The 24,124-nt window shown below is 32.7% G+C and overlaps 1 protein-coding gene across 20 annotated transcripts in view; it reads right to left on the bottom strand.

Moving 5' to 3' along the window:
* LOC113511282 (dystonin) overlaps positions 1 to 24,124 on the bottom strand; it is a 372,284-nt gene that overhangs the window by 74,264 nt on the left and 273,896 nt on the right. For 16 of the 20 annotated variants that reach the window (XM_052903181.1, XM_052903184.1, XM_052903175.1 and 13 more), the window contains 7 exons: positions 21,895 to 22,110; positions 21,566 to 21,662; positions 21,002 to 21,122; positions 19,995 to 20,227; positions 19,120 to 19,270; positions 18,045 to 18,128; positions 16,014 to 16,292 (listed from right to left, as the gene is read on the bottom strand). In XM_052903181.1, coding sequence (XP_052759141.1) covers positions 16,014 to 16,292; positions 18,045 to 18,128; positions 19,120 to 19,270; positions 19,995 to 20,227; positions 21,002 to 21,122; positions 21,566 to 21,662; positions 21,895 to 22,110 — 1,181 coding nt within the window. Of the gene's footprint in view, positions 1 to 296; positions 453 to 6,689; positions 6,843 to 16,013; positions 16,293 to 18,044; positions 18,129 to 19,119; positions 19,271 to 19,994; positions 20,228 to 21,001; positions 21,123 to 21,565; positions 21,663 to 21,894; positions 22,111 to 24,124 lie in introns of those variants that run through there. The other 4 variants (XM_052903191.1, XM_052903189.1, XM_052903186.1 and 1 more) reach the window with 3 other exon arrangements.

The following is a 24,124-nucleotide window of genomic DNA, read 5'->3' as shown; positions in this document are numbered from 1 at the left end:
GATATTGGTTACATTTTTTAAATGAACATTTTTATATTTTGGCAAAATGCCCGATACATTTATGGGATCAATGCTCAATATAAAGACATATTTTGATATACCAAATTAAAAATAAATAGTTACTACGCATTATTACGTAGTAATGAAGGAATTATATAAACTAACAATATTAGTATTTACAAATAACGAAAAAAAAAAACTAAATTTTATTCTTACAAATTAAACAAAACTACAGCAACTACAGGACATAAACTGAAGCAAACAGTAATAAATAAAAAAAAATTGTATTAACTTACAAAAGGTATTAAAAAGCAGAAGTAATCCATGAAACAACGTAGACCGGGAGCAGAATTTTATAGTACAAAGTATCTTCTTCAAGACATTTCAATCAATGTCACACAGAATAAATGGTAAATCATTTTCCACAGTGCCATTTTTACTAATATATTTAAATTTCTCTCAATTTATTTCTAAGTTTTTTTGTCATTATTACCTATAGAGGTAATAACTCGAAAACAGATAGTTACGATGTTACTAAGCATTTGATTGTAAATACCAAGTCCTCTAATGCCAATGCGTATAAGAATAGCTTTTCTGGCAGTAAAGCCGTGAACCTATATAACAGGGAGCATTGCCAAATGAAACGACATTGTGACTGGCATAGGATTTGTTTAATGCTGTCGCACTTTCATCTCTGTTCTTTGTAATTGATTTGGATGTTTCAAAGTTCTCCATAACATTCGATATAATTCATAACACCTCGGATTGCGGTTGTGAAAAGATTATATCATTTAATATGCTCGGCGAAATATGGATACGTCTAGAGTTACGTTTTTTAAATACGCAATCAGGAATTAACGCGATGTAAAATCCTTTACAGGTAAATAGTACCTACATACCTGCTTCTTTTTGTAGATACTATTTATCTGGAAAGGCTTTTACATCTCATTAAGTTCCGGTTGTGTATTGAAAATATAAGTAAAAAATGCGAAAGTTCAAAATTACCAAGTTACCGATCAAAAATAACAACACAAATGCCTCCGATTACTCTATTAGGTATTATAGTGATGAGATATTAATTCTATAGTTTAACATCGATTTGGTAGAAGCATCTCATGTGATAACTAAATTGTTAAAGTTTGGCAGATTTTAATAAAATTTAATACAAGATTCAAAGATTGAACAAATTTGAATTGAAAACGTAGTTGACCCATAGTTTTATTTAACAAAGCCACTAGTACTGTTAGCATGTAATAAACCCCACATTAATATTTTGGGATTGGGTGCAGTGAAACAAAAATAAGGAAATTTTTGACTTCGGTAAGAATCTGCAAATCAGATATATTAGGTTTAAAAGTGTTTACATATTTTTAGTAAAAGATAACGATCTTCATCGAGTACAGGTGCACTCAACAGCGACACACGAAGTGAGTTGTTGATTTAATCAAGGTGACGTGAGTAACGAATGGGGACGCTGAATTCGAATAGGTAGCGTACATACGAACAATGTAAATTTTTATATTTGAATTTACCAATAATTTAAAAGTATAATATACAAACATGATGGATAATTTGAAGATGAAAGAAGGCACACACTACACAGCGGATTAAATTATTTGGATGCAATACCATTTAAACATGTAAAACTACGTTTTAAATTTTATTAATATCAGCAACAAATACTCAAACATGTTTATTAACTTACACATTTAAAATTTCTCTCAATAGTAGGCTAGGATAAATTGGTAGACAGTATTCACTGAAATAATTGACTGAGCAAGTCGAATTTCACAAACATCTAATGAGATAGTGTAGGAAAACACGCTATCATAGTAAATAATTCATGAACCACAAGTGGTTTCTAATAAGATTAGCATATTAGTAATTACTAAAGTTGATTAAAATGTCGAACTGTTGTAGGTACTCGTATGAAACGAATCTTTTCATATAATTCTTACAATCCTCGGTAATGAACTTTGGAACGTTTAATATCTATTTTTTGGATAGCTGTCGGCCTTTCGTTGATAATAATAGCATCATTTTTCTAGGGAGTAATATTTGTAGCTTATTGCAAAGTTTGTCTCGTTCATAAACACAATAACTATTCGAGAAAGGAAAAGGATTAGAGGTCAAGATGGCGAAGTAATCGGTGGGCAGATCAATTACTTAGTCATCACCACCTGAAGATTAAGAATAAAGAAACATATATAAAAACTGTCTAGACTCTAGAGTTATGTCAAAGAAAATGAGAGAAAATAAAATTTGAGGTTTTCCCAAGAGACTACAGCATGGGGTTCTTCAAAAGGGGGGTAAAGAGGTTTCTTCAGGGTCGGCAACGCACGTGTAATACCTCTGGTATTGCAGGTGTTCATAGGCTACCACTTACCATCAGGTGGGCCGTATGCTTGTTTGCATTGCACCTCAGTGGTATAAAAAAAAATTTGCTTCGTTTTGATTAGAGTCCATTAAAAATTTTCTTATATGTTTGCTCTTTTCTGTGACAGAGTAGCTGTTTCATGTTGTATTATTACAACTCTATTGCAGAAAAATTGGTTCATTTAATTAAACCAAAAGTTTATGTTTAATAAGTCAGTTCTAATTTTACAAGTCTCAAGGTCCCAACAGTTTTGACCGTTGATGAATCAGTCTGGATAGTATTATTCACACACGACATGTGGCTTTATGAACTTTTCATACCTACTTTTATTATTGGGTCTTATTAATGAGGCGTGGTTCAAAATACCTTTTTTTTTTGGAGACACTTAATAGAAAAAACTATTTCGATAATCCATTTTAAGCGCTAAAAATATCTATATAATACAATGACAGAAAGATCTTATTTCCTTCAATACCACAAAATTTACCATCTTTATTAGAAAATCTAAATTCTAAGTGCTATATTATTAATTTCAATAAACAATGCAACGCAACATATTTACTGACCATATACGAGTATTAAATTAAAAAAATATCAAGTAAACAAAAACTTTAAAACGTGACACTGTGGACATGACACAGTGGTATTAGAACAAATTATCTACTTGAAAAATGGTTGGTATAAAAATGAGCAATACATTACAGTGTTTTAGATGTGTGGAAATAACATATATAGTAAAATAAATACATAATAAATATGATGCAAAAGTAAAAGGATGCAGGCAACGGGAGAGAACTAGATAACTTTATTAATATCAAAAATGTACTATTTAATAGAGAAGGTTCTAAAACCTAAGAGAAATTGAATAGAGAAATCTGAGCCGAATGAGTGGAACCGGAAAGTTAAGGACTAGATGAAGTAAGAGATGTGTGCTGATCTCGTATCTACCTCGCAAAGGAGAGAGAATTTGAAGATGAATAAATAAAATTTCTAGATTTCAAGTACTCTTGTTTTGAGTGGCACATAATTGACTTCCTTTAGAATGTTTCACAATAACTCGCATAACAAATGGCATCACCTATATTTTCGTTCAAACAAAATACCTACAGATGATGACGTGTATATTATTGCGTGAGTTATATAAATAATATGATCGTTATTCGGTTGAAGTTTTAAACATAATTTTATTATTGATTTATGGAGACGTTTGATAATAAAGTTTAATTAACTAATAAACAAATTAAGTCTATATGGGCGGAATGATGGTGCTGAGGTCACTATGACCTTATGACTATAGTTTGAGAAGATTATATTAAGGTAACATCTCTTAAGTTTATCTTGACCGCAAATTATAGCTCGAGACCGCAATACCGGAATAAAAAGTACTATATATGCGCTAATACAAAATACGGTAATTTTATGGCAAACTTCGTTTGAATCCTAAATCTCAGTTTATTGATAAAAATGCAAATATCTTTAAAAATTATGTTGACAGTGCTGGTCGTTAGCACTTGGCGGCATCTTCAATTCTTGTTCGTTAGAAAAAAAGCGAGAGAAGGTTGACAACTCGCCAGTATTTCTTATGTGTGTATGAATTACGCGATACGCATTCTTAACCATTCTCAATAGGATTTATTATTTTATTTATATTGATACCATAGCAATTTTGTTGCAGTTGTAGTCGTTGGTTTTTACACAGCAAAATCATTAGTTTGATCCATGCACTAGACAAATTTTTATGAAGGAATCTTTTTCCTTATACTTATTTAATATACTTAATAAGCTTAGTTATCGCTTCATTGATAACAAGTGCATCATTGATTCAGTAGCTCAACAAGTATGTCATTTATTATGATGATTATCCTTTAGTATCACTTCTATAAACGACATGACATCACAGGGTCATTGCCAGCCAGTTGTAGATTAATTCTTCTTAATACTTCATTGTATAAGAATTTTTGAATAAGCAAAGAAAATAGCTTGAGGTTACCATGAAAGGATAGGTAAGTACGTTTAAGGATACTGTAGTAGAAAAATGTAACATATTTCACAGTGTTGTATTTATAAGTGTGTTTAAAGAGCAAAACATTTAGGTAAACGTATTCATTGTCAATGCCAAACACAATGGCAGTGTTTTCTGCTAAACATGTATTATTTATTGTAATTAACCTTTATCCTTGTTGCATTTTGCACTTGAGTCTTATTTTGGATAGCTTGCGTTATAAATCTAGTTTTGTTTGTCATCCAAATAGGTAATATGTATGTTGAATGAATTTGTAGCGAAATCTTAAATATACGTAAAAGAAGAAATAAGTAACTAACTAATCAATACATAGCCGAATGTGCATTTTTTAGCAATGATAAGATTAATGACAGAGTTAATATATTATATGTAAGTAATGTAAATAGGATAATAAGGATTTTTAGAAAGTTCCCAAGACCTAAAAAGTAACGGTTTCCCTGCGGTTTTCTATTTACGACGTCTGAATAATCCTAAATGTGTTGTAAGAAGTACATATAAGGAGCTTAGGATCGACCCTAACGAGAATCCTGGCTTATGATCAGCACTGGACAATAACTTCGATTATATGATGAATGTGAAAATTTGTAACGATAGATGGATGTTTGAGACTCATTCACGCAAAAACTTCTGAATGGATTTGAATGAAATTTGGCACATGGGCAGGCTATATCCTAAGTTAGCACATAAACACTTTATATTGATTCACGCGGGTAAAGCCGTGGGATACATTCAGTAGCTTATTATGATAGCAAACACTTAAGAAGTCAAACTGAGATTCGAAATATTTGTCAACGTGTATAAAAAAATAGCAGGAATAATACATGAGAATGACGCAGTATGAAATATAGATGATCGTACACTTGTAAATACTGTACACAAAACACTTTTCAACGTTCAGTCTGAAATCTCGAGGTCGAGGATTGTAATATGCGTTTGTGTCTTTAAAAGGAATGATACTTGTAACAACAGATAGAGCTACTATGAAAGCGATAAATATTTCCAGTCAAGTGAATGTAAAAATCTATGAATTAATACACTTACATATAAAATAAGGGGCTTTATAATAAATAGACAAAATGACGTTATTTCATAAAACATTAAAGAAGATACGTGATACTGATTTTGGATTAATTTGTTAGTATAACTTCTAATCAAAGAGAAAACAGTCACGTAATGGATATAGTATTACTGATAACCCAGTAATTTTTGTGCAAAATATTTGCGAATGCCGTAGAAGCCTATAAATATGTTTTTGCATTGTATTTGTTATACAATAACTGTTATTACAGGTAGCGTGAGATAATAATATACACATACAGGGGGAGAAGGGATTGTTAGTAATGCGGATTATCAGTTCCATTGCTAATAATATACCCTAACAGGTCGACCTCCCCGTGGTCTTCCCTGGAAATCATCGTGCTGAATTCCAAATGTATTCATCACGATGGGCTAACTGACCTGCCTTTTCATCCTAACCTATCATCCCTCACTGGTGCCTTGCCAGCGTATACAGTACGCGCAGGCGGGGTTACCATTCCATTATCATCCATTAAAAAAAAATATACACATACACGTATACAATGTGCCATCTACACACTCACTTGTATGTTTTAATTGGTGCTGAACGCGCTTTCCTAGGTGGTCGCCTATTCTACAAATATAAAGGCAGTTCAAAGATCTATGCGTTTGGACTGTTATGATCCACATAGTGGATATTGGACTGCGCAGACTTGAAACACCCTAGGTATGCTTAACAGAGAATGTATCTAATATTAAATCAAATAAATCTTCATATCAAATTCAACGATATTAAAATTACTATAATAATATATAATAATTTGTATTTCTTAGAAAAATGCTTTTTTTATTTTATCTGATTAAAAAACAGCAACGATTGTACTTATTATTTTTGTAGACCCCAGGACTCTCTTGTTAAACTAGTTAACGACCTACTGAAAGGTGGATAATGTAATTAGTATGTATGTAATTGTAATTAGGTACTCTTGTAAAAAACCGGTATAAATTATACCGGTATAACTTCGGTGATAAGTCACTAGCGAATCTCGGTTAAGGTCAATCTACTGAAGAAATTGCATTTGCTAAAAATATTATATAGATCGGTATAGTTATATATAAAGTTATATATTGTATAATAAATAAAAAGATAAACACAATCGATAATAAAGATTAAAAGGAAAAATGTAAGTAAAATATTTAGGTTTGTTGTTATAGTGATAGAAACCCCTATTAAACAAAAAGTTTAAATTCAAAACTTCATCCGTATAAAACCTTCTTTCATCAGTTTTCACAGAAAAAAAAAAACACTGGCACTGCACACTTATTTGTTTTCGAAAATCGTAATTCCAAATTCAATTTCGGTCGCGTACTTATCGCATTTAGTCAAACGCCGCATGCGTCGGTCGCCGGCTGTCGTTCGCGCGCCACTAAAAAACGGACGCCGGTCGTCATCGTATCAAATTGTTGTAGCTATTGCTATCTAGATACTCGCTCACGATATTCACTGCAGCGGTGACGTAACTCATCACTTCATTTTCCAAGCGACGGAAGATTCTTTTATATTTTTTTTCAAATTTCAAAATTATTTATTGCTACCAGTACAAAAAAAAAACAATTGTTTCGCATCGATTTTTACTTCTATGTGTATACTGTGTCCCGCTCTCGCATCACGGTAGACTTTCAGCTTGTCTGGCAAGTTGTAAAAACTATCAAAACTGTTTTTCTCTTCTGTTTTAATTTATATGATTGCCACTAAATGAGGGCGGTGATTTTGGTCAAAACTACCTGGTCACTGGGGAAACATATTTGGATAATTCCCCAAGTATCATACATAAAATTCAGCTTTTATGCTATAACGCAAGTATAATCACAATTTATTACAGTTTCAGGGTGTTTGGCAGGAGGTTTAACAATAGTCAGTGCCTGGCAATAAATGACGTGATTTCTGATATTATTCCGAAGAAAATAAAAAAAAAATGCTCTTTATATTTTTACGATTTTGGAAAGCAATTTTGTTACCTGTTACCTGCTAAAGCTACAATGATCTAAACCGCATACTCTCTCTACTGTTAAGTAACTAATAATATTAGTAAGGTTTAATCAAAAGCTTTAATTGTATCTTTTACCTGAGTAGTGTTACTCACTTTTTCCTCTTAACGAAGGCCAAGGGAAGGTTATTTAGGAAATAAATGTCAACATGCAAACTACATTTGGAAGCTAACATTGGGAATTTAGTGTCAGCAAAGAACAAGCTTTATCACGCACATTTATTTGTATTCGAGTTGCTGCGTAGAATACGGAATGAATTTTAAACCCTTTCTTAAGTCGTACAAAACATTTTCAATTCATTATTTGTATTCGTTATAGGGATTTATAAAATATTGTTTAATGATTCATATTACTACATAGTATAAAACAAAGTCGCTGTCGCTGTCTGTCCGTCTCTATGTATACTTAAATCTTTAAAACTATGCAACGGATATTAAAGCGATTTTTTTTAATAGATAGACTGATTCAAGAGGAAGGTTTATATGTATAATACATGCATAATATAGTAGAGGAACACTGATAATTTTAGAGGTTTCTAATGTAATGTTGTAATGTAATGGGGTGGCGGCGCTATTTATTTAGTATCAGCATTGCACCCGTGCGAAGCCGGGGCGGGTCGCTAGTACAGAATAAAGAACTTGTTCGGAATTATTAACTGATCTATCAAAGAGTAATGTGAAGATAGGTTTTTTTGCAATGAGGAAGTACATACTGAAATTCCTATGAGATCTATTTCTATTTTCAATCGAATTAAAAAAAAAGAAGGAGGTTGTCAAATCGGTTGTTTTTTCTTTATATTATGTGACTTCGTAACTTTGTTATTTGTAAACCGATTTGGATAATTCTTTTATCTGAAATAATATACTCTCAGAACTGTCTCGTAGAAATTTTATCAAAATCGATTCAGATGTTTAGTTTTAAATAAAAATAACTGATTTCGCCACGATTTAAACTGTTTTTTTTTCTTGTTAAACGTAATCTTAAATTATAATATAAATTATTCAGTATAATATGAAGACATTATTTCATATTACAATGAAATCGTCCTATATAATAAATTATCTTTAAATTTAGATAGTATAATAGTCGGAAGATTTCAAAGTAAAGATTTAGAAAAAAAGTACTAAAATATTTTTTATATTTCTTTTCTATAAAAAAATATCAATTGCCGAATGTACTTAAGTGCATCAATTTGGCTAATTCGTTTCTTGTTGCGTTTGTAATTGTCAGGACAAAGTTTGTTTGAAAGAGAATATTTGAAATAATACGAAATAAGCGAAAACGACCGTGAGTAGCTAGGGTGGACAGATATTATAATAAAATAAATTTATAAAATAGCCATTTCTGAGCGATTCATTCTTATCAGTTACACGCACGTGCTTTGAAATTGTTAGTTGAAAACATCGAATTGTTTAAGTATAGGTCATATTTCGATAAGCGGATTAAACGTGCCCTTGTTCCAGGCGCCTGTTGTCTTTAGTCTGACTCCGTAACTAATTATAAATTCCAGATAACATAACACGTACATCCAAATTAAGCAGTTGTAAACAAGTAATATTTGTTAAAACACTTATTTGATACTCCGAAACAATGTAAACAGAAGAAAATTGAAATCATTAGCATACCTTTCTACCTAAGAAACTATATCTTTCCAAAAAAAATGAAATGATTAACAATAATTTTGAGGGAATGTATGAGTGTCTTAAAAGACTTCAAAAAGAGGATCTAAATTCTAATTTAAATTTTTTGTGTGCATGTTAATGTGTGTACATATTTGCCAATTAAGATTGTCTAAATTTGTTTTTTAATCAATAGCATTTTGTTTTCGTATTGGTCTTTTATTAATTTTGTTAAGAAAAAGATTCAAGAGTATAACCACGATTCTTTATTACCAAAAACAAATATAGTTGATTAAAATAAGACATCCTCGTCTTTATTTTATTTTATTTATTTATTCTTTATTGTACACAAAAAATTACAACATATAATATATATAAAATAAATATGTACAACAGGCGAGCTTAACTCTGTAAGAGTTCTCTTGCAGCAAACCCTGAGTGGAAAGGAGTATTAATTACTAGCGGGCAGTGTGCGTACAATAATAGGAGGAAACATTATAGATGTTTCTATTAAAAAATAATAAATATGTTGACATATATAAGTAACTCATATAATTAAAATCAAAATAAATACATATCTGTATACAATACATATACATAAAATATCTCTTTATATACAAAATACGTACATATACATACATAGACTTTAATATTCTTTAATATCTATATGTCGCACAAATTCAATGTTGTTTCCGTAAAGAAATATATCAATATTGCAATTATTATTCATGTAAGCCTTGACACTCTGACCGTGATGTCGTACGTTACGTCACCTCTGATACGATTAATAATAGCCCAGCTATTTCCTCTGGTAAATATGCGTATTTGAATTTAAACAGTTAAACTTTATATAGATCTTGAATTTTATTTTTTGTGTAACCATTATTGAGTTTACTTATTCATTTTTTTATACAACTTAGAATGGCAAACAAGCTGACGGCCCACCTGATGTAAAGTGGTAACCGTCGCCTATAGACATGAGCAGTACCATGGACATAATAGAGTATACTGTTTCGCCCATGATACCCCCCATGCATTGCCATTCCTGAGGACTCAGGTGTTATTCCTCTGTACCCTGTAAATTCACGTTATATCCCACCCTTTAAACCGAAACACAGTCATGCAAACACAACTGCTACACGTTTATTTTACTTTAATTTATTATACTTTACTACTTACTTAATAAGTGATTAGATATGAAGATAACACGAGTTGTTTACTAACAGCAACTATTGTATAAAGATATTCCACTACTTATTATTTATTTGTAAAGACATATCACTGACAAGAAATCAGGTATCACACAGGTCGTAGTCTTACAGCGTTTTCTGTTTGAAAAAGCCCGTCTCTCAACAAAAGTATGGAACTAACCCTCAACAGCAATATTTTCGAACGGATATGACATTAAAACTTTCAAGAAAAGTGCATATTCCATCTTAAAAGGTCCGCAATACGGCTGCAATTTCTCATATACTTCGGGTGCGTATGGGTGACGATAATCACTGTCAGATAAGCCGCATGCTCGTTTGCCTCCAATAAAAAAAAAAAAATACAAAGAAGGTGTGAAATAAATACATTATTGTTTCTGGTAAAGGAAGTTAGTCAGACAACATAGCGTCATTGAGAAACAAAAACTTACAGAGGAACAAAATAAGACGGCATTTTACTAACCAATACACCGACACTGTCGCAGATAAGCCATATAAATTTCGAAGGTGACGTAACGCTGGTGACTTGGGAGCAATTAATGTCCAATTTAACAATCGTGCGGATGAATTCAGCATGACCTAACTCATTGGTTTGCAAAAAGTTTAGGCGTTAAATAGAATTTCAGTAAAAACCTGAGCTCAATTGATGATAGATTAAAATCAGTCGCCTTTGTAAAATTTGATTTTATTTTTAACTTTCTTACTAAAAAATATAGTGTCATAAGGAAAATAAATATTTTTTCTTTACTAGGTCGTGAAAACTGGTCTTTTTTAAGTAGGTATAACGCTAAAACTCTTTCTGCCAATTTGGAGTTAAGTCAACTTTTACTAGTGGTGCGATATACTAGAAAGACATTACCATCATTTTTGGCAGCCGAATAAAATAATACATGAATGTTTTAGACGACCTTACGAGCTCGTGATGGTACGTCGAGGAAATGAGCAAACAAAATAAGCCGGGCATTATTTTTTGCCCACAAATTAGTCATTGACATCGGTTTGCAGCACTTTTTCATCGTGCGATGCTATTGAATGCAATCTATAGATATATAGATAGATAGGCGAAATATAAGACTCTTTTTTATTTTTATTGACGTGCAAAATCTAAAGGTAAATATTACAAAATACTCGTACGTACATGGTATTCGAGATTATTGGGTGTTGTTGATAAAATGTAATACCTATAAGATGTGATAATGATACAATTGGAATGACAAAATTATGAAATATATATTCTATATAATGACTTTTTTGGACTTTTCGGACTGTATTTAAGGAACTGAACAATTCATAAGTTTTTTATATTTATACTCGTGCCAATGGTCGTAGTATTTAGGCCCATAATACGTTCAGCCAAAGCAATTACAATATATAATACTGCAAAACTCATTTATCTATGAATGGGGTTAACGTGAAAGCTATTAATTTATTATTTAAAGGACCAAAGATGCTATTTTTAATCTGTGTTAGTTAAATACTACAAACACTGATAGTCCAGAGATTACCGGAGGAGACTTTGTACAAAACTCGTTTGCTTGGGCACCTCTGTTCCATTCGTGTTTCTACCGTGAAGCAGTTGTGTTTGCATGGCTGTGTTTCGGTTTGAAGGATGGTATATGGCAGTGAATTTACAGGGTACAGAGGAATAACACCTGAGTTCTCAGGAATGGCAACGCATGGGGAGTATTATGGAGGAAACAGTATACTCTGTTATGTTTATGGTACTGTTCATATCTATAGGTGACGGTTATCACTTTCCATCAGGTGGGTCATCAGCTTGTTTGCCGATCTAAGTTGTATAAAAAAACTGATAGTCCACGCTCGTTTCCCATTGAAGTTTTTTTAATGGTTGAAAATGTAGTGGTGTTCCCATCTATGCTTACAGCAAATGACGGGGCACCAGTGTAAGATGAAGCGATGAGAATGAAGTCAGGTCAATACACCCATCGTAGCGAATTCACTAGGATTTAACTATGATGATTTCCAGGGAGGAATGCGTGGATGTCGATCTAGTAGGTTATACTGTTAGCAATGGAGACGAACTTCCCCATCACTAACAATCCCTCCCCCCATTGAGGTAGGGAGTAACAATACAACGCCAAATATTCCAATTCGGATACGCCGGATCATTTATAAATCTATTGATTCGTCAGTTACGAGCACTTTTAACTTGGTCTTTTTCAACGAGTCACCTTTTTGGACGATATATTATTATGTCCGACTAGGGCGGCCTCTACCGATATCTCCAGTCAATCACCCTTGATATCTCTTTCGTAATTATTCTTTTATACGTATAAATAAGTACGTATAAATAAGTTATATAAAGACGTCTGTTCGATAGAACTTATCTAAAACCCTTTAAAACTGTTTCTGATTTAAATCAATGAATCAAGAGCTCTCCAGAACAAAGTATCTACGTGTCCGTAATGGATTCCAGATGTTGTTTATCTAAATCGCTCCAAACTTATTATTATTAGTTTCGCTTTAAATATTGCAACGACAAAAGTTTCTGGATTTTTTTTGTCCATGTTACTCACTGGATCATGTAGGTTTTTATAGGTAAAAGTGAAAAAAGAAATTATTTTTGAGAAACAACAAAATGTAAAGGATTCGCATGTCATTATTTTAATTACAAGAAAGTTATTCAATCGATTTGAACAATTGCTAAATTATTCTATACAGTTTCAAACAGATTCAAAACTCCACAAGTATTGCTTTAATATCATGTTGAATATCGTAAAATATCTATCATGTAACAGCCGTAACGTACTTAAAGTACAAACATCGTTTTTTAATAAGTAAACATGAATTTTTGCCAATGGGAAAAAAACATTTATAATTGGAAGATCACGATTCAAATTAGTTTCGAATTACAAGTTATTGTGAACTAGCGACCCGCCCCGGCTTCGCACGGGTGCAATGCTGATACTAAATAGCGCCGCCGACTCCCCATTACATTAGAAACCTCTAAAATTATCAGTGTTCCTCTACTATATTATGCATGTATTATACATATAAACCTTCCTCTTGAATTCCACTCTATCTATTAAAAAAACCGCTTCAAAATCCGTTGCGTAGTTTCAAAGATTTAAACATACATAGGGACGGACAGACAACGACAGCGACTTCGTTTTATACTATGTAGTGATTACAAATTAATTTTTTTTTTAAATATAAGCATGTTTGTGTAAATATGTTGGAATGTCGAAAATTAACTTTTGATTAATTTTTTTATTGTGTAACCAGCCTTAAAAAATCAACATTGCCGTCATGCATAAAACGAATTTAGTAAACTAACTCCGGCTAAACTATTATACATGAAAAGAAAAATAAAACTTGATGGGCACAATGCACCATTTTAGTCGAAACAAACATTAGTCTGTGTAGGCAATTTAAAAACTTGGGAACCCAAAGTTATTGTAAGTAATGATCAAATCATGAAATAATCATTGCCGTATAGAGGCAGACCTTACGACCTACGCGATGCCTAACATTATGCTATAAGCTGTGTGGGTAGACAATAAACGATACAATTTAACGAACTCTAATTAGAATGTGGCGTGCAATAAGAAAATAAATCCTAGACGCAATTGTCTATGGTCTTAAACGACCTTCTTTGTGATGTCGTGTTTCTTTCGATTCAACAAAATTTTTGTTTTGTCTGTACAAGTAAAATATTCGTAGAGGAATTAAACCTCTCGCTAAAAAAGGATTTAATACGGTATATTTTTTTTATAATTATGATTCTTAAAAACATTAAGAACATAACAGCAATATATAAATACTACAAACACCTAGATTCGAAATAAATATATACAGCGTTTAAATTTATCTTTAGCAGTTTTTTCTCCATTTTATTATTTTTTCTGTTACGCCTTGATCAAATACAATTATAAATATTCCTATCCATCTTAAGGTTGCCTAGAAGAGATTGCTATTTAGCAAGGAGGCTTCCGATTGCCTCTTTTCCTTGTTTTTATGTAACCTTAAGGTTATGTAATTAATTATTCGTTTTGTTTACGCGTTTCGACAATTTTAAACAATATGTATACATATTGTTTAGAATTATCGAAAAGTGTAACACAGCCTCGAAAAATATAGACGCGTCTACTTTTTAAAGCCAGTTAATTAGATTTTATTCAACTTGCTATGTAAGCAAGCTATAAGGTTTTAATGTCTCATTCTCATGATTTCATATAAAATATACGATTACCATAACTCGTTACAGCTTACAAGGTCCGGTCGTTAGTGACACTACGGTGACATCACTATGCGTGAATTAGGTAAATATGGCGCGCAATCGTTCGTTACATGAGGATGTATGATGTATTCCAACTGACAATGTGTACGTGTTACGTGCTGTTCTTTTTTCAATTCGAAAAGTTTTTTTTTATCGAAGCGGTTTTATACGCTTCAGATTCTTGATGAGATGTTTAACTTTTTTTAATAGTTACTAGTTTAGTGGTTGTCTTGTTGAGGATATTCGTAGTTAATTGTGGTTATGATACAATAATATAAAGAATTCGATGATATCTTAAAATTGTTGTAAAATTATTTATTCAATATTAAATTAACTGTATGCTGCGTATAGTTAAATTTAAAACCTTTTAAGTCACTTTTCATAAATTTCAACAACGATAATTTGATGGTTAAACTCTTTACCATTTTATACTTATTCTTAATATTTATTAACTTAGATAATTCTGTACTATACTTTTGCATTGTTGCAGTCTACAAAAATACTTAATTGTACACACTACCTATTAATAATATATTTAAGAAAAACAATGTCAAAACATCCAAATACACAGCTATAAATTTCCCGCCTAAAAATATTAATAAACCCATAGACAAAAGTTGTTACACCCCTACTTCTTTAAATATTGTAAAAAGAGTCGTGTGATTTGTTGTTTGATTTGTCAAATCACATTCTTGATTGACATGATTGAGTGATTTGTCAAATCACATTCTTGTACAAATAAAAAATTTACATAACAGCATATTCCAGATTTGTAAATTAAATATACATATATGTATAAAAAACTGGAGGCACTGCAAGTTGTATAGAGAGAATAGTGGGCTAGCGTCACCGAGTTGGTAGAATTATTGCATGACCTAACTATTTTTTTAGCATATTTTTTGTGTCCTTATTTAAGATAAAGATAATAATATAAAATAGAAGGATTGATCGTTTGTTTGTAATGGATAACCTCAAAAAGTACTAGGACTAAAAACGTTTTTTAAAATTCTTTCACCTATAGGAAGCTATATTATCATCGAGTAATACATATAGGCTATATATTATATTCGAATATTCTAATAACTCGTACGAAATCGGGCTGGATCTTTGGTTTAACATAAAACGTAATAAATCTGAGTAGATGTCTAATTTTATTTATTGTGTTAACATTCCGACAACAACTGACAGTGCCTCCAAGTCTTGACGATTGACTTTCATCATTGGACCGTAAGGTAACATTACAGTAAGAGACATTTTTAGTAAGTGCACCAAGTTATGAGGGTTATCATGGGAGGAGCAATATACTCTGTTATGTCCATGGTACTGGTTCATTCTAGATCTGCTACCTGGCTTGCTATTCTAAGTTGCACAAAAAAAAAGTTGGAACATCTTGCTAAGAGTAGATGCTGTAACTTGACACTGGGATGTTACATTACGGTCAAATTCAGTTGGTCGTTAGCTTAAAAGAAATAGTACTTACCAAAGTAACAATGTCTCCGGGGTTGGCGGCGGCGATCCTTCTCAACCTCTCATATAGCATGTCCAACAGTCTCTGGTGTTTAGCGTTTATTTCGTCTAATTCCCTCGCCACAGCCTCGGCTCCTGTTGGTAGCCGCTCAGGGTCAGGACTGAGGCCTCTGCTGCGCAGCCTTTCCGCCATCTCCACGTCAGCCTGCCGCCGCAGCTGCTTCATCTCCAGCGAAGGGTGCACCTCGTCGCACAACCATTCGGCGTACCGCTGGCATCTCGACGAGTGAATCTATTTCGAGTTAGGTTCGAAGCGGGTTAGGTTTAATTGTTAGTGCCTTTACAAACTGTTTTTTTTTTTAGAATTAACCATACAATTTTATAGTACTGGCCACCACAAGCCTTTAAAAAATACACTGAAAATAAACTACATAATTGTAACGCAAATATTGGTATTATTAAAAAAACAGTTTGCTTGCATAAATAGATTAATAAAATTAGGTATATTTTTACCTTCCAAACTAAACCTTGCATACATTTCATTTTTTGGGCATGGATAATCGTATAATAAACATTCATACCATTCGTTGGCAAAGATACTCTATCACACAGCCACACAAATATTTATTACTGGCAATCAAAAATTTAAAGTCCAGCTTAATGGTATCCCATAGCAAATCATGCTGGAAAAATGTATAAAAATATGCCTCTATATTCATTAAAGATATACAAGCGTGCCACGATGTGCGTGTGCTTTAAAAAATATTTGATAAAAAACCCAATAATCGTGCATTTAAAACGCTCCCCAAGCAATATAATACATTATTTTATGCCGAAATAAATCTTGAAAATTAACCCATTAATAATACTGTGTGTAAATCATAAACAAAGTATAAAATTAACCTGCAATCGAAACACTAACAATGACTATTTACTCAAAATGACAGCACAAAGAAGTTTTTTTTTTTAAAGTACTAATGGCGTCTAGCAAACTTAAACGCCAAAACAAATCATGCAAAGCTATGTATATTGTGGAACAATGAACTCTAGCATATAATGAATACAGTATGCGCCTATATAAGTCACTGGTTACAGGTAAGAAATTAATTTGAATTTCAAATTGGCGGTTACTAAAACGGACTGTCTGTTTGTAAATTTAATATATTACGCTTCACAATTTAGTCACAATGCGGAGAGCAGTAATATATTGCTCTTTTTCCTATAAAATTATATTATTCAATCACACAGACATCCCACATTCAAAGATATTTTTGTGTTAGTAAAAAATATTGTGAGTATAGATTATGACATATGCAGTCGTTACAATAAAGGGCGGAAGCGTTATTTTATTTTTTTTTTTTAGTGCGAGCGAAAGCAATTCTCATGCAAAGGAAAATTCGATGTAGTTATAGATAGAGAACCTCTGCAAGTAAAAGGAGACCTCGAAACACCCGAAGAGAGAAACAAACGACCAAGCGAAGTCGAGTGATGGGACATAACGAAACGCTGGACTAAACGAGACCCTTTCAGAAACTTTCACAACATATCACCTGACTTTTTCTAATGGCATTCCGGGAAATAATATGTATTTTGAATATGAGAAAAAGTAAACTTAGTTTTTATAGAAATGTAAATATTTCAAAAACCCCATTACAGCTATTAGTGTTTCGTATCTCTTTACAATGTAATTTTGAAGAAAGTGACAAAACACTTATAGCTGGTAGGTTGAACTAAAATTTTAGAACTATAATTCTTACAAAATAAAAATTAACAAGTTAACATAACATATTGGACTAAAAAATAAAATTGATATTAATTACTTTGTCATTGGTGTTCCGTCTAAAAAGTTAACGAAACTACTATTCAAGAAAAAAAAGTTGACATTTTAAATGGAACTTTATGGTACATAAATCATATACAATTTTTTTTATTTTTTTTATCCATAAATTTTTTCACTGAATGCACTTTAATTTGCCTCAATATTTCCCAAAAAGCCACAGATTAAACAAACGCCTAACATTTTTATTAGTATACTGATAATTACCTTCGCCTCCCTTATGAACCTTCCACCGTCCACGTTAACTTTTTCAATCTTTGGAGTCCTCTCAACCACGCTTGTGAGTAGATTCTGTAATTCAACCACAAGACACCCGTAATATTAGAATTAGTTTGTGCAAACACAAATGAACTTTATTAATCGTTCAGTTACAGTTCACAATGACATGCTATTGATCATTTAAAACTTTATAATCAGTTATGAGAAATGAATGATTACATAAATAAATATATCTTTTAAATTTAACGCATGCATATTTGTAAGAGATATAGTATAATGGATCTGTTTTTAGTTAGATTTTAATTTATCATGCAGACTTCTATGTCTGGGTGGATCGAAATAATCAAATGTATTGTCTGATGAGAATAATTAAAACAATCATTAACATATTCAAATTTGATTAAACATGCAGTAAAATATTTTAAATATTTCTTTATAAATGTAGAATGTATGTATTATATAAATTACGAGAATATAGTGATGTTATATTTATATAGATAACATGCAACTGTACCGATGTACAAAAAAATAGTCATAGACAAAGTTCAGAACGATACTTGAATAATATGCATCATCTCCTAAAATAATTTCGCTGAACTCCACCTACTGTTAGAATACGTATTTAAATTAAGAATTCTCCAACCTCTAGGAACATTTGAAGAACACAAATTCTGCATTTGGCTAAGGAATAAAGTGTAAAACAAAGTTTTTATTGTATAGTTGTTGCCACAAGAGTATACAACAACCGTTCTGAGCATTCAAAATAGGAACCTGAAGAAATAAAAAAAAAAAAAAGAACTAGTCGGTACTTAATCTATGATCAATAGTATTTAATTTAGAAAAGGTATAAAATTATAAAGCATGGATCTTGTGTTACATGCTCTAAGACCCATTCTTCTATTCGTAAAAACGAAAATGTCCCTTAACACTATTTATTCTACCCAAAAGAAAAAGACAAAACATTCCAATAGCTAAAATATGTCCATTAAACGTTTTTATGAATAGCAGGGTTATTAAGAAAATAAATCAAATAGGATATTTATTTGTTAAATCAACCGCTCACCCTAGTTGGTTCGAACTGTTCCTTAGGTCGAACTTCAATTGGCGGTTGACTCTGGAGTTTGGCGAAGCTGTCGTCGATCCATTCGGCCTCCTTTTCGAGGCCGGCGTTGTAGTTACGGAGGAGTTGGTACGCCGCTTCGCAACTTCTAAGTCTAAATGGAAAGAGAGAGAAAAAATAGTATATGATAGATAGAATCAAATTGCATGTTCTTTCGTCGGGTACTGTAACTCTTTTACTCTATCGGCTCTATTTTTTACACCGGATTAAAAACCATGCTACCTCTTAAGTTGAAGCAAGTAATACTATGTACAACAATAAATTTTCACCCATTTATTCTATATATATATTATTATATATATTTAAGAGCTGCACTCTTGTCGTTGGAGCTCTTGCCACTCACTACGACTTTCAGCGAATTTCTTTTCCTTTTAATACCACTTGTACTACGGTGTGAAAAGTAAATGCAGAAACCACCACATTATATTCCCTAACAAAAGAAGCACCGACGAAATAGAAAAAACAATCTTTTTTTTAAAAAAGGAATAGGAGCTAACGAATTTGAATCACATCGTATCAGTTCTGCTAGTCTCAATGTTGTATTATTATTCTGTCACCAGATGGCGTACATTGTTATAATATTATTAAAATACCTAACTAGCACTTGGTAAACTAAAAATAGTCAGAACAAACACACAGATAGAAATTTTAGTATCAATTCACCATTATAATATTACGTATGCATTATATATATTTTACATGTAGTCGTAGTAGACAGCATGCATGAAAATTGATCGACTGAGGTTCTTGAAAGAGATAAATGTGCCTATGCACTTTGTAACTTTTTTATTTTATATAATATAAAGCCAGATGCTTACCTCTCAGCGAGCTGGTTGCAAACGCTGTTCCATCTGTTGTTCAGCTGCGAGATTTCCTTGTCGAGTCGCTCCAGATCTATGTGCTTTCCGGATCTCGGCAGCGAGGAGTGTGGCAGCGCAGCCCTGGAACTCTCCACCAGGCGCCTGCAGTTTTCGGCGTCGTCGTTCATCTGGTCGATCTGGATCTGCTGCTTGGAGACCGCCACTTGCATACGGAGCAGGTCTTCGTGTATCTGTTAAATGTGCGAATAAGTAAGTGAGTATCCAAATCATCCTGCATGGATAAATGATTTTGATTTCACCATTATATCCTTATGTTTTATATGTTTCTTTAGTCTTTCTCTGTAAGCCATCCAACTAATGCCGTGAGGTTGCAGCATAGAATAGGTCACCCCTCCCTTCCCCGTGGGTATCGTAAGAAGTGACTAAAAGAACATAATGGTCGAGGGATGAGCAGCAGCGTCCCTCTTGAAACATTACCAAAGCCTAACTGGGTACAGAGGAATAACACCTGAGTCCTCAGGAATGGCAACACATGGGGGGTATCATGGGCGAAACAGTATACTCTGTTATATCCATGGTACTGCTCATGTATATAGGCGATGGTCACCACTTTCCATCAGGTGGGCCGCCAGCTTGTTTGCCATTCTAAGTTGTATAAAAAAAAACTGCGGTTACCAATTGGCCTTCCAAGCGTGGCAACGATTAGCAAAACCCCCCTAGGAAGTACAAGACCTATGTTCAGCAGAGAACAGTTATCGTCAACAATAACAAGCTTAGATATACAGCCATAGTTTAAAAGAAGAAAATAAGGGAGCAACTGCACCATTATTTGAACTTCGACATATCAAAAATAGATTTAGTTGACTTCACTGGAAAATATGAACTTTAAATTATTTTAATTTTAATTCTTATCATATTTTAATAAGGTGCAATATCTTTATACTCGTTTAATCTTTTCAATAGGCGAATAGTGAGAAAGTTGTAAAATGGATAGCTCCACTTACGTCTTTAAGTAGTTCAACGTCGTTGGGCAGGTCACTGAACTGAGCCAACTTAATCTCGAATTCCGATATTGTCTGATGATTTTCCTCCATACTGCTGACGACGATCTCAACAAACTTCAACCTGGGGAAAAAATATTTATAAGTATCTACAAAACTGCTTCCTTTGACATTGACAGCTCATTTGAACAGCACTTGGCTGCAGTTGGAGTAAGCCAAGATCGAATCCCAATCTCTAAATTTGAAAATTTAAGTTTGGAACTTTTTAAAATAATTGTCGTTCACTTTATGCTTTGGAAGGCATACAAAGTTAAGATAAAGAGCTGTCCTCCAATAAGGCACAAGAGATGCAAAGGGAGTTACTTTCATTTAACATGAATCAAAAATGTTTGTAGCAATTGTCGAGTAAGCCATAGTAAAAGTTATGTTTAATTTGAGACTAGATGGCGTTGTGTGACCACTAACAATATTTTCGATTTCATTGTTGGATAAAAAAGTTGTTTTTACTATCATTATTTAAATTATATTAAAATATTAGTTCTGAAAAACATATAAATTGCATATTACCTTTCGACAAACAGTTGGCTCTTGGACTGCATGTCGTTCCACTTGCCCATGACTTTGTCCAAGTTCTTCTTCATGGCCGGTGTCTTTAGAGCGATGCCTTTTAAAAAAAATATTTTAATATAATTAACGTTGATTTAATGTTGGATTAACGATGACTAGTGGTCTCGTTGCTAACAATTAAACCTACCAGGTCGACCTCCACACGGTACTTCGGAAAACCGTCGTGATTAATTTTGGAAAAATTCGACATGAGAAGCCTGACCTAAATTCATCCTCACCTCCTATGATGGTATCTATTATCCAATAATTATCGTCCATAGAAAAATTACCTCTAAATGTGGCCTGGACTTCTTCCACGTCGCTAGAGAGCGCGTGAAGGTTTCCTTCCCAGTCCTTGTGCTGGAGCACGAGGTGTTCCAGCGAGTCCAGGTCCCTTGGTATGTGGCTGGCGATCCTCTCGTGTAGTTGTCGTTCGAGGACTTCCAATCTCTCGAGCAGATTGCTGGATTGTTCGGTGAAGATGCGTGCTGCATTCTTCGATTCCTCTGCAGGGAAATAAAATAGAGAGTTTCTTAATATTATGGTTTCTTAAATGGGCCGGTTGGATCCATGAATTGTAATCTTTTCCAATCAGCAGATCTACATTTGAATCTATTATTAATCAACCCAATCTATTGCCAATGACAATTTTGTTCTGCACTAATAAAACAACAACTAAGAATTAGGTTAGAATTAGTATAAGTTTGCAATAGTTTGCATTAGAAAATTATACTAATATGCATTTATCAGAACAATATGGACTCGTATGTCGCTAGTGTTGTAACTCTAGAGTAAAAAAACGTCTCAATTCCAATATCGATCTATTATTATTTATTCTTTATTGTACACAAAAAAAAAATACATTTATATAATTTATATTAAATAAAGATGTACATCAGGCGAGCTTAACTCCGTAAGAGTTCTCTTCCAGCAAACACTGAGTGGAAAGGAGCATTAATTTTAAGATTGGGATTTATTTTAAGAGTAACAGATCTATTCCAGGTCATATTATTAATGTCTCTATACGAGAGAGAAGACTTTATTGTGGTAACTAAGATAGCAGATATGAACAGGAGTACCGCCAAGTTGGATACGGCTGGCAAATATCGAACAGTATTGCGACCGAAAATGGTACGAAACAAAGAACAATACAGAAGATGATAGAAAACATACTCGTTAGGATGATGGCGGTATAATATATGATATATTCTATGTCTAAAAAGGTCTCTCACTGTGTTATATGGAAGAACAGAGGGAAAGTCTTCTTATCCTTGGTCTTGAAAGATTCTTAATTATCGTTATACATGCCAGATAAAAAAATCCCCTTAAATTTTTGAATCGCATAATTATAACTATTAAAAAAATGAATATTAAAAAAAAAACACTAGTAATTACTTAACCATAAGATTAACTGTTCATAGATATATTTTTATGTCGAAGAGTGATTATAAAATTTTCAAGCAAGACAGTTGTAAATTCCCTAATCTAATATGGTTCAAACAGGTAATATCTGGGGGGAAAGGGATTGTTAGTAATGGAGAATGAGAATCTTATTGCTAGCCTCGCGGTTCTCCCTGAAAACTATCATAGTTAATTCCTGATGAATTCATCATGATGGGCTAACTGGCCTGTTTTCATTCTCATCTATCACCCTTCAATGGTGCTCCGCCAGCGTATCCCGTTAGCGCAAGCGGGGTTAACATACCATTTTCATCCATCAAAAAAAAAAAAAAACAGGTACTATCCGTAATCTATGGTGTAAACAGATCTATTAAGACGCGCTAAACATTTTGACATTGGACCGTGTCCACGCACGTATCGTTGAAAATCTACTGGACTGATTTTGATGAAATTTTGTATAGTAGTAACTTAGTATGTAGATAAATATATAGGATACATTTTACACAAGGAAAATGTTTTGATTTCCATGGAAAAACATAAAAATCACCTGTTAAATTCCAAATGAATGATGTTCTCTCCACAGTTCTTTCCCTTAACACTAGATATATCTTCAGTGACATTTAACAGTATTAAATTAACTGAGTTACAAGGTGCATGACTGGTAGACCTGTCGAGTTAATGATGCAACTGAAGAATAGAGACTCCGTCCGTTTTGCGATATTTCTGTAGAGTAATAACTACAGTATGTCAATTGCGACAAAAGACTGCAAACTAAAATACCAGACAGGCATTTTGTATGGATAAATATTATACTAAATTATTATTAGTTTTCGTTGTATATATTTAAATGCTGTCAATACTTAAAGCATAGTGAAATCGTCAAATGTCTTATAACGAGTTGAATAATTTCAAAAATACAGGAATTCACAAATTTTACTTTTACAATTGTACAAACTTAATATAAAAAATATCTAAGTTACAGTGATTTTTATTAAAAAAAAAAATATTATATATTTTAGAAGAAGTAAACGTAGAAACAGATAGACACTGACTGTTAAACTATTCAGAGATAAAGACATTACCTGTAGATTACAGGCAAAAATATATTAACAGTTTCCA

The sequence above is a fragment of the Galleria mellonella genome, unplaced genomic scaffold (genome assembly GCF_026898425.1).
Source record: "Galleria mellonella isolate WM207_F2 unplaced genomic scaffold, CSIRO_AGI_GalMel_v1 utg133, whole genome shotgun sequence".
In the NCBI taxonomy this organism is placed as follows: Eukaryota; Metazoa; Arthropoda; class Insecta; order Lepidoptera; family Pyralidae; genus Galleria; species Galleria mellonella.
This window is presented reverse-complemented; position numbering and strand designations above follow the sequence as displayed.